General features: G+C 41.2%; 1 protein-coding gene across 1 annotated transcript in view; it reads right to left on the minus strand.

Moving 5' to 3' along the window:
* Window positions 1–14,431, minus strand: part of LRRIQ1 (leucine rich repeats and IQ motif containing 1) — a 269,506-nt gene that overhangs the window by 225,018 nt on the left and 30,057 nt on the right. Inside the window, exons 2-7 of the mRNA XM_069764400.1 lie at window positions 13,538–13,667; window positions 12,247–12,338; window positions 8,840–8,951; window positions 6,555–6,784; window positions 3,897–3,971; window positions 353–1,489 (exon numbers count right to left, since the gene is read on the minus strand). Of these exons, the coding sequence (XP_069620501.1) occupies window positions 353–1,489; window positions 3,897–3,971; window positions 6,555–6,784; window positions 8,840–8,951; window positions 12,247–12,338; window positions 13,538–13,667 (1,776 nt within the window). The remainder of the gene's footprint in view (window positions 1–352; window positions 1,490–3,896; window positions 3,972–6,554; window positions 6,785–8,839; window positions 8,952–12,246; window positions 12,339–13,537; window positions 13,668–14,431) is intronic.

Raw genomic sequence — 14,431 nt, forward strand, 5'->3', positions numbered from 1 at the left:
TGTAGAAAATGCAGTTCTGCGTGGCAAAACATCATAATTTAGATGCTCTGTTCAGATCATTTCCTTTTTAACTGGATTAAGGGGAGTTTTATACTAGTCAGTGTGTTTTTCTTAAGTCCAGGTTCAGAGGAATATTATCTCCAGATCTGCATTCTCCTGAGGACTCACAGTAGATTTACAGAAACTATCATTTGCAAAATATATGTCAAAGGATGACTAGTAGGATGCTAATCAAACAAATCTGATAACTTTGGGTCATCAGAATAAAGACTTTAATAAACCCGCCATTTGACAAAATAATTGATATCACCACAAGGATACCTATACAAACATTAGTAAAAGTTGACGCTACCTGCTCCAAGTGCTGGCATGGAGTGCTGTGAAGAATGAGGGCTTCCTTTAGTGGAGGTAACTGTTTGGCAGCAGAGCTTTTCCTTTTTCTTGCTTTCTTAATCACAACCCTTTGGTTATCCCTCAAAATCTTGGACCAAGGTTTGCAGGATTTCATCCATGCTAGTCTCTTCACCTCAGCTTGATCAGACAAAATCCCATCATTCAGGGCTTCAGAAATCGGTGAAGTTTCCTCTTTTGAGCTTCCTGCAATCTGGCCTTTGTCTTGTTCTTCTAAGTGGACTGTGGAAGGCATTGCGCTTGGATCATGTTCCCTAGTGGAAGGAACTGACATACAAGTCAACATAGAAGAAGGGCTTTCCCTTTCTATAGTCTTCTCAACATCCTTGGAAATTATATTGTGTACTAATGGTGAACTATCAGGGTCTACTTCCAACTTCCTGTTGACATCTCCAGGCTCCTTGTTAGATATTCTTACAGCATTCGTATTTCTTTCACTGTCCGTCCCCTTCATTCTGACACCTATTTCTTGTTGGATCTTGCTGTGCATTTCTGGATTTTCCTCCTCCTCAGACCTCTTTACCACTTTCTCGGCCCTGTTAAGGCTGAGATTCAGTCCCTTCGGTTGACCTTCTTCAGCTTGGCTTTGATTCTTCAAAGAATATGTGGGACTGTTCATTTCCGTTTTTCTTTTTTCTTCCAGTTTCATTACTTTAGCTTTCTCCAGTCTAATTTTTTCTTCATTTTTCTTCTTCTCATATTCTCGCTGCCTCATTTCCTGTTCCAAAAACTCTTTCCTTTTGGCTTCTTCCGTTGTCCTTCTTGCAATTTCCTCATTTTGTCTCTTTACTTCATCTTTTCGTCTTTTCTCCTCAAGCTTCATCTTAATTTTCTCTTCTAGCTCTTTCTTTTCCATTTCCATTCTGTGCTGTAATTCTTTCTTTCTTTTCCTATCCTCTTTTTTCTGCATTAATATAGGGGCGTACATTTTGTGTACCCGGTGGGCTCTGAACACTGCCTGAATTTTCACAGCAGATATAGATCGCAGCTCTTCCAAACGCCTTTTGGCTTTGGCCTTTTGTTCTTCAAAGGCATTTCTTTCAATGATCAAGTCGGCTTCAATTTTGTTAATTCGATTCTAAAAGAAATAAATTTACCAAATCTAAATAAATCCAGTTCAATAAGCAACACACAAAATATTGCAGATGTACTGAAGCATAACCAGCATTTACTTGCACTGTATACGCAGCAGAAGACGTCACTACTATTATGCTTATAGTAAAGCTCTTAGATCAATGTGTTAGAGAAAAAGACAAATGGACACAGCACATGCAAACGATTTGTCTATGTGTGTGGGGACAGGAGAATTGCCCACCATAAACATGACCTGCTGCCATTTACAGATGTTATCCTGGCTGGAGGATGTTAAAGGGAATAGAACACCAGGTTGTTGCTTCTTAATCGGAGGACAGGAGGAGATACTCATTATTACCCCTTTATAAATCACTGGTGAGGCCACATCTAGGATATGGGATCCAGTTTTGGGCCTAACACTTTCAAGGGGATATTCAGAATTCAAAGACTGGCAACTAGAGTATTACAAGGGATGGAAGGCCTCTCATGTGATAAAAGGTTGGAAAAGTTGGGCTTGCTTAGCTTAGGAAAAAAGGGGGGATCTCATTTACTGATTTAAATATATATGTGGTCAGTACAGAGGACTGGTGCATGACTTATTGTTTCCAAAGACCATACTAAGGACTTGGGGGCACTCATTACGAGAGGAAGAAAGGCGATTCTGGCAGCTACCGTAAATAGGAAAGGGTTCTTTACAGTTAGAGCAGTCAATGCCGACCACAAGAGGTAATAATGGCAGACCCTATAACAGCTTTTAAAAAAGGGCTGGATGATTTCCTCTATACAAATAACATTGCGGGTTATAGTTAAACTAGTGATACGATGTACGGTTGTTGGAGAAAAGTTTAAGTTGATGGACATAGCTCTTTTTTCAAGCTATATAACAGCATGAAATAGGGGCAAGGACCCCAATTCCACTCCTTGGTCACTTATTGGGCTTCTTGTTGCACTTCTGATGAAATCATAGATTTGAGAGGACAGCTCTGCTAGTCCCCTCAATGATGACATCCTACTATGCAGTGATTGATATTGATGAGCGCCCCCAATCACCACAACCCACCTTTGAGTGGGAGCTTCCAGCTTATGAACTGCAAAGCATAACACTGTCCATCAATAGCCCAAGTGGGGTTAGTCAGAGCTCATCATTGACATCGTTGAAAGGATTACACAGACGAAGCTCATCAATGAGAAGACCAGCAGAGCTGCAGCAGATAGTGTTTTATCAAATGTATAAATGACCCAAAGTTAAAATCAGGGGGTTTCGCCCCTACTTTATGATACTCTCAGATGGGTCAGCATATGATCAGACATGGTGCTTTCTCTGCCCACCATAGAATGCCCCTTACATCAAGTAGTAGTGCACAACTTCACCTGTAGATTCAACACCTGTGTGTTATGTGATGTCACCTTACCAGGTCAGAAGAAGCGCTCCAATGTTACATTGCTTTGTTACAATGTTACACCCCTTTCGAAAATCCACACCATGGCCCATCATAATGTGCTCAGCACATACATCCGATACAGACCAGATATTTAAAACTAGATAAATGATAAATCACAGTAATAGATAATAAGGAGTAAACTTAGCATGAAATGGATGCATCCCGACCCGTTTCCCCGTCAACATGGTTCATCAGGAGGTAATACAGATGTCCAACATGCCGGATGCCATGATGATTAAGCACATAAGCACATTATGATGGGCCATGGTGTGGATTTTCAAAATGAGTGTATTAAACTCCTAATATGTTTTGGCCTTTAATCATTACTACCATTATGACTGTTCATGTATTTGGCCTATGTGCTGATTCTACGTCATAAATGCTTTTCTATATGGAATATTGTGGAGTACTAGACATTGGTTGTGATGCTAATGGAGACTTTATCTTGTTGCCAATAAGGTACCCACAGGAAATTCATATGAAGTATTGTTGGATTCATTAAAAGACTCTCTTCATTTCTATTCTACATTATATTGTTTTCCAACCTATATTTATGGGGCTGTGATAGGGAAGTGAGGGATAGCCCACGTTGAGTGGGGGCGCCCAAAAAAATAAATCGCTTCTTAGGGTACCAACCTCCACAGCCAGGCAGGGGCAATTTTAGGTCTACTGTAGGGTATCTATAGGTACATTTGTCAATTTTGGTCAATTATTTGGGTATCTAACCCTAGTTTTTTCACTGGGTAGGTGTTAAGTTTTTTTAAGGAGAATATATGTTCACATCTTGATTAATTGCAGCCTCAGCAGTGATATTGTTCATGTCTAGCAGCTGATTGTATCACTAATTGGTGAAAACAATTAGAGACGAGGTCTACTGATGTTTCACCCCATCAAAGAAAGGAAAGATGATTCTCAGTATCATAGAAATTACAATTAATTACATTTTTTTGTCCTGCTAAAATGATTTACCTGATAATTTTCCAAATCTGCTTCAAGAGCTTCATTGTTTCTCTTCAGATGTGATTCAAGTTGCTCTTGTTGCTCCTTCAAAAGAGATTATACAAAAGTCAGATTATTTAAAACCAGTGATGGTTGCTTTCTATGATATTCTAAAATAAATGAAAAATAAACTGGAAAGTCCGACCCTGCCAACCTCAATAAAGTTTATTAAACGTTCAGGTGACCCATGTGTGGGAGATACCAAAGAAAAAAAATGATAATAAATTTCAACATTCCAGTTCCTTTGTTTTCACTGGAGAAAAAATGCCACCCAAGGTGTCAGCAACTTCTCTATATTGAGAACACATGCTCTGAAGGTGCTTGGTCAAGTTTTGATTCTAGGGCTTTAAGGATCTGTGTCAAGTAGCTCCAATTTGGGTTTAAAGACCATAAATGGGGACATTACTTTAAGCTCTTAATGACCACCGGTATGTCTATTTCCTGACCTGTGATGTAGGAGAACAGTCTCCCCCGAAGGGTGAAAATGCAGCAGCTTTCAGCTGTAAACTGTAGCTGACACCTTCCTGCATCAGCTATGGTCGGTATTTAGTGATGAGCGAGTGTACTCATTGCTCGGGTGATCTCCGAGTATTTGTTAGTGCTCGCAGATTTAGTTTTCATGGCGGCAGCTGAATGATTTACAGCTACTAGCCAGGCTGAGTACATGTGGGGGTTGCCTGGTTGCTTGGGAATCCCCACATGTACTTATGCTGGCTAGTAGCCACAAATAATTCAACTGCCGCGATGAAAACTAAATCTCCGAGCACTAACAAATACTCGGAGACCACCCGAGCAACGAGTACACTCGCTCATCACTATCGGTATTGGCAGTGACCATGGCCGTTTAACTCCCTTATTGCTGCTGTCAGTACTGACTGGCATCTAGATGGTTAACAGAGACTAACGTCTCCCTCTTTACCAACATTGGCACCCAGAGATCCCAATTGTGTGGTCTTCTGATCACGGACAGTTGTCTGATGCCGGTGCTGCCAGTACACACCACTAGGCATCTGCAACATAGGAGGAACACAGGGGGGCCGAAGCTAACTAGATCCATTGCATTGTAGAGTTACAGAGCAATGCGTACAAGCTCTAAAGTAGAGAGCTTACAAGCGCTGTGATCCTTGCCTAGAAACCTGGCCACGTCTGATACCCTGCAGAGGTGGGCGGTAATCTAGGCAATAAGCAATCAAATTACCGTAAAAATCTCTCAGTTCTGAGGAACGATAAAAAATTTTCATTGGAGGTAAAACTGCAAACTTGCTTGTTCTTAGAAGCACTTTGCAATTTGTACCAACTTTTGAAAAAAAAAAAACACTTCTAGCGTTGGTAAAAAAAAAAAAATGCATAAAACATTTCAAGCTTTGGTAAAAAAATGCATAAAAATGCCCTAAAACTGCAAGTGTAACTATGGCCAAAATACTGCCAGGATGGAGAAAGCCTCTTGGAGATCTGATTTTTTAGCCCATAGAAAATGATAGACATGTTTTGTTTTTTTCTGCAGGAGTATATTTACAAAAAGAATGGTCAGTTATTCCGCGTAAGACTAGGGTCACACAACAGTTTTCTCTCCATCTGAGAAAAAAGGTCCGATCATGCTAATCAGACTCTGATCAGAGTGGAAACTTATTTTCTTGGAGGTGGGCAAAAAAAAAAAGAAAGTTTTTCCACCTTCTCCATAATGCAAGGAAGGAGAAAGTTCCCCAGGGCTGGACACCCCTTTGGGAACTTATGCAAACTCAGATGAACACCGCTATCTAAAGTGTATGCCACCATGTTTTACCAAAGATTACAGCTGATCGCTGGGGGTCCCAGCATGGGACGATTTGTGGTTGTCTTAATGTCATGAGAACTTCCTACCAAGTAAGGACTGACTAAAGGGTTTCCATCTAAGCATGCAACACATCTCTCTACATAAGAGGTAAATACATTTTATAGTCAAAGAATTACACAACATTATAAAAATACAAGGAATCTCCCTACGGCAGTTTAGTGTGTTCTCTAAAGTCCAGAACTTTATTTCGTCGCTGGATCTCCCGCAGACATCGCTGAATCGGCGTGTGTGACGCCGATTCAGCCATGTCTTCACTGGTAACCAGGGTAAACATCGGGTTACTAAGCGCAGGGCCGCGCTTAGTAACCCGATGTTTACCCTGGTTACCAGTGTAAATGTAAAAAAAAAAAAATACACTTCATACTTACATTCCGGTGTCTGTCACGTCCCTCGGCGTTCTGCTTTCCTGCACTGTGTCAGCGCCGGCCAGCCGTAAAGCAGATTACAGCGGTGACGTCACCGCTCTGCTTTACAGCCAGCTGGCGCTCACAGTCAGTGCAGGAAAGCAGAACGCTGGGGGACAGACACCGGAATGTAAGTATGTAGTGTTTTTTTTTTTTTATGTTTACGCTGGTAACCCTGCGCTTAGTAACCTGATGTTTACCCTGGTTACCAGGGGACTTCGCATAGTTGGTCGCTGGAGAGCTGTCTGTGTGACAGCTCTCCAGTGACCACACAGCGACGCTGCAGCGATCGGGATCGTTGTCTAGATCGCTGCAGCATCGCTAAATGTGACGGTACCTTAAGACTTGAGGCCATTTTCTGAACAATCATACCATCTTGTTCTGACTCACTTGCTGAAGGTTATGAAGCCTTAACAGGTCTTTCTCAAACTCCTTCTTCCAATGTTCTCGCTTTTCATCTTGTTCTTCGAGTTCTTTCTCTAGGACAGCTTTGTGAGCGCTGAGTGCCGCTCTATTCACTGCTTGATGCTTCTCCTGCTCTTTTCCCCAAAGCTGCAGCTTCTGTCTACAGCTTTCTTCAACCTCAATGTAACAAAGGTTTATAACCTCATCAGTGCCATCTGCAGTGAAACATGGAGGGAGAGGTCAACACCCACTAACATCTCCGCTACAGGCTACGTTCTACCACCAGCAAGTAAAATATAGAAGAGAAGCTAAATCTGAGCAGATCATACGACAGCTCTTGTGAAAATTGCTCACTAAAATGAGAGCTTTTTACAGACGAGAATATTGAAGGGGGTTGCGTTGGCTTGAGAAATGGTTTTTACTCTTTTACTCCCAAATGTACTGCTCACCTTATGCAAATGAGCCAGGACCAGTTTGGAAAGGCGTTGTTTCCTCCAAGCTAGTCCTGCCCCAGGTCCTAATTCCGGATGGCCCAAAACCTTCACTTTTTAGACATTTGGAATAACTTGAATGTCATATGCTGACCTACCAATAAAGCCACCATCTTCACTGCTTCCTAACCTACTGCCATAATTCTCTGTACTCTACTAATAAAGCCAAGGGGGCATGACTAAAATAATTGCTGTGGGGATAGAGGCGTCCCGCCAGACTGGTCGTGACTCATTTCCATAAGGCCAGTGGTGCATTTAAAGAAGTTCTCAACTTTTTAAAGTGAAAAATGTTCAAGAGACAGATACCACAGAACACAGGTAATGTAACATTATGGCAGCTGTTTGGGAAGGCTAGGAGACATGACAAGTTCCTTTTAAGTGAATGATGAGGTGCGGCAATACAACACATAACCCATGCTGTTTTGAAATAAGACCGCCGTGTTTTTTTAATCTCATAAACCTTTATGCCAGTCACAAGTACTTTGCACTATAACCAAACTAATCAATTGTCAGCTATTCCCTTATCATATATAAAGGCTCGTATTCATCATTTGCAGCGTTTTCTTAGTCTTGAGGTATTCGTTACTGTTTTTTGGTGCCAAATTCTTCAAATGGCACACACGCTCAAAGTAAAAAAAAAAATCTTTACTTTTGTCTTCAACCATTTTGGCGACTTTTAGAGCAAAAACTCATACAAATTGGCAAATTTGAGCAGATATTGCACCAGATTAAGTGGTCTACATAAAATCACTCCGTCGGGGAAATGGTGGAGGATCGAAGAACATTTGTGACAAATTTTGCAATTTTGAATCAAGCAAAAAACATCTGGAAAACCTTAAAAGGGTAAATAATAGTGATGAGCGAATATACTTGTTGCTCGGGTTTTCCGGAGCACGCTCGGGTGGTCTCCGAGTATTTGTTATTGCTCGGAGATTTAGTTTTCCTTGCCGCAGCTGCATAATTTACGGCTACTAGACAGCTTGATTACAAGTGGGGATTCCCTGGTTGCAAGGGAATCCCCACATGTGTTCAAACTGTCTAGTAGCCGCAAATCATGCTGCTGATGCGATGAAAACTTAATCTCCGAGCAGTTACAAATACTTGGAGACCACCCAAGCAACGAGTACACTCGCTCATCGCTAGTTATGAACCAAAATACTGTACATGTGATGTTGGCTAACAGAGCCGTAGGATATGTTCACACAGTGTTTATTTTTAGCACTGATTGGATTTTCCACTTCAAAATCCACATAAAAGAGTGCTTCATATCTTTGAATATTCTTCAATGTGAATTTTAAAGCAGATCATCTTCAAAAAACCATGTGTGAACATACCCTCATGCAAAAAAAAAAAAAAAAAACCCCACATACTGTCATATACGGTAAGGCTATATGCACACGTTCAGGATTTCTTGCAGAAATTTCCTGAGCAAAACCGGACATTTTCTGCAAGAAATCCACATGCGTTTTTGATGCGTTTTTTGTGCGTTTTTTTCCGGAGCTTCCCATTGCATTAAATAGCGGGAAAAACGCAAAAAATCTGCAAAATTAATGAACATGCTGCGTTTTTTACCACAATGCGTTTTTTTTTTCGCACATCATGTTCACAAAAATTGCAGAATGCATTCTAAATGATGGGATGCATAATGTATGCATTTTTTGTGCATTTTTATAGCGTTTTTATTGCAAAAAAAAAACGCAACGTGTGCATACAGCCTCAGTCATTACCAAAAGGCTTATAAATTCTATTAACTTCAAGTGACAAAAATAGATCCAGTACCTAAATTATCAGTATGCTCTGCATCTCGTTTTCTGACAGTTGTGTTTTCAATTTCATGATCATTCCCACTAAGCAGATCTTGTCTGTCATTATATTCTATCTCAGCCAAAACCTAAAAATGAAAAAAACTGAAATTTAGAAATAAGACTATATACACACACACGGCAATTTTGCAGCGGAGATGAGAGGATGCACCAGTTTACTTCTGATAATCCTCCCGAAACCTGGGTGAGAATGCCATCCAGAAATGCCCTATAACGTTAGCTGCCTATTGTATGATACTATGAACAGGTAAGGCAATCTGTGGTGGAGGAGAAGCTCCAGGAGTTGACAGGCCCTCGTCACACAATGGCTCCGGCCCCTTAGTACAACAGGGTGAGGAGGAGACGGCGTGGACAGACACGGAAGGAGACACACCACATGAGGAGCCCGAACTCACGATGAAACATGTCTCCATTCTGCTACTAACCGCCATATAAGTTTCCACTTTGGCTCTTACCGCCAAAATAGTTGAGGTAAAAATAGACGTGGCGCTGCTAAGGCTCAATCTGCAAAATTTTAAGGAGCGTGTGAAGGAGGCTGAGACCAGGGTGTCAGCACGTGAGGATTCATCAAAGTAATGTCTTTAGTGTGCCCTAAAAACGCATATGTTCAGACCGGCCTACTGCCTCAACGCATTAACCTAATTATCCCTGTGTGGCCCATTCATATAAGTTAAACCATAATCTGGTTCCTCGCATCATGTTCTCCTACATTTTATACAGTTATTAGCCCTCTGTGTCTGTACTGCTACATACTTAGGCAGTTAACTGGTTCATGCAGCTTTACATGAACACCCGAGCTTTACACTATGGCCGGTCCGAATAACTAAAGCAATTGTTACCATCCACCTCTCGTGTCTCCCCTTTTCCTCATAGTTTGTAAGCTTGCGAGCAGGGCCCTCATTCCTATTGGTATCTATTTTGAACTATGATTTCTGTTATGCTGTAATGTCTATTGTCTGTACAATTCCCCTCTATAATTTGTAAAGCGCTGCGGAATATGTTGGCGCTATATAAATAAAATTATTATTATTTATGCTAGAAAATGACTTAAGTGAGGATCACTTCTCTTTATGAGATGCATTTAAATGTTATTTGAATGGTTACTGTCAATCCGCTATCTCTTTTATTAAAAGAGAATCAGCTAAGAAGGAATCTGACATTGTCATACTGATGTCTGTTCTACTCTTGATCTAAGGATCTAGGCTTTTAGTTGAGATGAATCATCTGATTGTTCAAGACAAAAGTGTTTTTTGCACTTTTTCCAACCTACAAGGTAGCTATGGGGAGTCTGGCAATTTATTCTTGTACTGATGTTGGTTCTTGCGATGTATTCCAGTACTGATGATGGTTCTCGTGAATTTCTTTATTATTCATGGTTCTGTTGATGTATTGTTATACTAATGGTGGGTCTGGTACTATACTCTGTACAAATAGTAGTTCAGGCAATGTATTCCTGTACTGATATTTGTTCTGGCAAAATATTCCTGTACTTATGGTGATTATTGCAAAGTACTCCTGTACAGATGGCGGTTTTGGCGATTTTTTTTTCTTGTACGGATGGTGGTTCTGGCAAAGCATTCCTGTTCTCATGCTGGTTCTGGCAAATTATTCCAGTACTGATGCTGGTTCTGGTGATGTATTTCTGTATTATTCATGGTTCTTTTGATGTATTCTTGTACGGTTATTGGTTCTGATCCTGCACACATGTAGCCATCCATATCTTGCCAGGTAACGTGATACAGAGCTATTTTAGTATTGTCCCATCTCTTAAAGTTAAAGGTAATCTATCCCCCTGGGACGTCTTTAGCTATCAATATGGGGATACAGGTAATTGTGTATGCCCATATATGTGGTCAGTATGTGTAGACATCATCATCATTACAGTGCTATGGTAACCAGTTCTTCCAGGCTCCGGGGTGTGCGGTGCTTGGAAGAAAACTTGGCCTCATGTCTTCATTTGCATACCATCCCTCTCCCATCAGCGTCACAGTGTATTGCTGGCCCCGGAATCTCGTGCTTGTGCCCTGCAATAGCGCAATTATACTTACCCTTTCCGCCATGCTATGGGCATTGGCATCATTGTTAAAACATCCCGGGGGGTAACAGATTCCCTTTAACCCCTTCACGACATGCGCCGTACTAGTACGGCACATGTCGTGTCTCCCCCTTTGATTTGGGCTCCGGCAGTGAGCCTACATCTTTCCCGCCACATGTCAGCTGTTTTGAACACCTGACATGCGCCCGGAACAGCTGGGGAAGGAATCGCAATCTACCCGCGGCTGTTAACCCGTTAAATGCCGCTGTCAAACTCTGACAGCAGCATTTAATGCACACTTCCGGCAATCACGACGGAAATCCTGCCCATTGGTGACCCTGTCACGTGATCGCGGGTCACCGATGGGTCGATATGACAACCAGAGGTTTCCTGCAGACCTGTATGGTTGTCAATGCCGGATTGCTATGAGCGCGACCCAGTGATCGGCGCTCATAGCAAGCGAGTACCGTAATTCTGCTACATACAGGCGATCTGATCATCGTCTGTATGTAGCAGAGCCGATCGGGTTATGGCAGCTTCTAGTCTCCCATTGAAGCATGCCAAAAGAATATTGAAGTATGCCAAAAGTAAGAAAAAATGTGTTTAAAACTATTAAGAAAATAAAAGAAATATACAAGTTCAAATCACCCCCCTTTTGCCCCATTCAAAATAAAATAAAAAATCAAACATACACATATTTGGTATTACCGCATTCAAAATCGCCTGATCGATCAATATAAAAAAAGAATTAACCTAATCGGTAAACGGCGTAACGAGAAAAAAATTCAAAATGCCAGGATTACTTTTTTTGGTCGTAGCAACACTGCATTAGAATGCAATATCGGGCGATCAAAAGAACGTATCTGCACCTGAATCAGGAAGAGAAGCTACTTGGCACGTGACTACAAATATGCTAATCACATATGTGTGATCACATGTCACTGATTAAACCACTTAGGCTGTGAATAGGTGTAAGTGCCAAGCTTAGTTTTTGCCCTGGGTGCAGGCAAAACCTAGATTCGCTTCTGTCTAGCCAAATTATACCTCTTACTTTGCACTGATGAAGGGCAAACACCCTGAAACACGTGTCTGCAAAGTGTTTGTTGTAGCAATTTATACACATGCAAAGCTGGTTAAAAATCAATGCTGACTTTTAAATCCAACTGGTGGCGCTAAAGTTAAAGTACTCTTCCTCTAGGCATAGAGAACTATATGACACTTACATGTATATCATTATTACTCGTACTCCATAAGAAATATAAAAGAACATGACCACGGTGGTGTTGAAAAACCAAAGTATCTTCAGAAGAAATCTGTGCATAACATACCCGTCTCCTAAAAGTCTCTGGTTCTTCATTGTGCTCAGATGCCAATTGAGCTAAATATTCAATATCATCACTGGGTTGATGTTTGGATTGTACTGTGCCAAAGAAAAGGGATAACACATCATGGCAAATATTCATATAGCCAAAATAATATACAAAAATATGCAGAAATTATACTGTAAATGTACAGTATATGTGGTCAAATAGTATTCAGTAAAATATCTTTATTCCAGCTTCAGTTCCCCATATTCTGGACTATTGGATGACCATAGTTCAGTATAGAATATATAAAAGTCGCTTCAAAAATCAGCATATCCAATAGAAACATGTAGTATGTAGTCGCTGAGATCTCAGATGAGGGTCTGACTTACCATACGGCCATGCAAATCAGAGCAAGGAGGTATGCCCAAATATTATAATGTCCCGGGTCAATTTGGTCATATTTGCAATCACTGTGAATCATTCATTTAAAGAACAATCAGCAGCTATGTAATGTATTTGATCAGAGAGCGCTGCTTCTTTCTCCTCCTGAACAGATCATTTATTCTCTAAATGTTCAGTTCTCATGTAAAATCTGCCTTCAGCGATTACAGACTTTGCCATTACTGGATAGGACAGTTAGTGCTCATAACGTTCTATGGAGACCTGGAACTGTCATGTCAGTAGGGTACGCAGCAGCAGAACTTAAACTACTTGTGAATCCTCAGATTGCGCATGCGTTGTGAAGCTTCTCCAGTGCCGGCGGCGATATGCATATTCCCGGCCACCTTCCGACTAGACTGTTTCTGGCCTTGCGCAATACACTTGTGGCGAGGAGTATGCATAGGACATGCTTGTAATTACAGGACCACCCTTCCCAGCGCCGGAGAAACCTCACAGCGCGCAGTATGTGCAATGTCAAAATTCAAAAGCATGCAGTGACATAGCATGCCTGGTTTAAGACCAGATAATCCCTTTAAAAAGAATATTATGAGATTCTGATATATTTTGGAAACCCCACTACTACGATGGTAATAGGACAATATACTCACTGCTTAAAACGTCCTCAAAACGATGTGGCGCCCATGATGACATCACAGTTTTGAGACAGCCAATCCCATCATGCCAACCACAGTCTTTTTAAAAAGGCTCAGTGTCCACATGGGCCTATAGGAGTGCTGGTTACTAATGGCCCTCATACAGTGTCAGTTATAGACCCCACACTTTCCATGGAAAGATACCCCTCACACATGTGAGTGACCGGCCTACAGCCAGGACTAAGAGGAGAAAGGAACACACGTCATCCGGACAATACCTGGAAAATAGTCGCCTGGCCAGGGCTCTGTACAATCCAAGTCTTGTCGAATCACTTTCTCAGCATCTTCACTTCTTTGCTTGACAAATTGTAGAAATGAAACAACAGATGGCGGAAATTCCTCTTCAGGCTGCAAAGAAAAAAAAACACTCTGTGACTGCAGATACAAGCAAACAGCCTCATGATGAAAGGGTTAATCCCATGTTCCTTTATGGGTCAAGCTGAAAAAAAAAGGCTTGTTAACAAAATGCAACTTTATAATTTACAGGTGCTTCTCATAAAATTAGAATATAATCAAACAGTTAATTTATTTCAGTTCATCAATACAAAAAGTGAAACTCATATATTATATAGAGTTATTACAGAGTGATCTATTTCATGTGTTTATTTCTGTTAATGTTGATGATTATGGCTTACAGCCAATTAAAAAACCCAAAAGTCATCATCTCAGTAAATTAGAATACTTTATAACATCAGCTAGAAAAATGATTTTAAAATCCGAAATGTTGGCCTACTGAAATGTACGTTCAGTAAATGCACTCAGTGCGGTGTGACATGGAGGCGATCAGCCTGTGGCACTGCTGAGGTGTTATGGAAGCCCAGGTTGCCTTGATTGCAGCCTTCAGCTTGTCTGCATTGCTGGATCTGGTGTCTCTCATCTTCCTCTTGACAATACTCCATAGATTCTCCATGGGGTTAAGCTCAGGTGAGTTTCCTGGCACCTGTCCACACTGCCAAAAGTACCAATACCTGGTTTAAAAACAACAGTATCACTGTGCTTGATTGGCCACCAAACTCGTATGACCTTAATCCCATAGAGAATCTATGGAGTATTGTCAAGATGAAGATGAGACACCAGATCCAACAATGCAGACGAGCTGAAGGCTGCTATCA

The sequence above is a fragment of the Ranitomeya imitator genome, chromosome 4, assembly GCF_032444005.1.
Source record: "Ranitomeya imitator isolate aRanImi1 chromosome 4, aRanImi1.pri, whole genome shotgun sequence".
Taxonomy (NCBI): domain Eukaryota; kingdom Metazoa; phylum Chordata; class Amphibia; order Anura; family Dendrobatidae; genus Ranitomeya; species Ranitomeya imitator.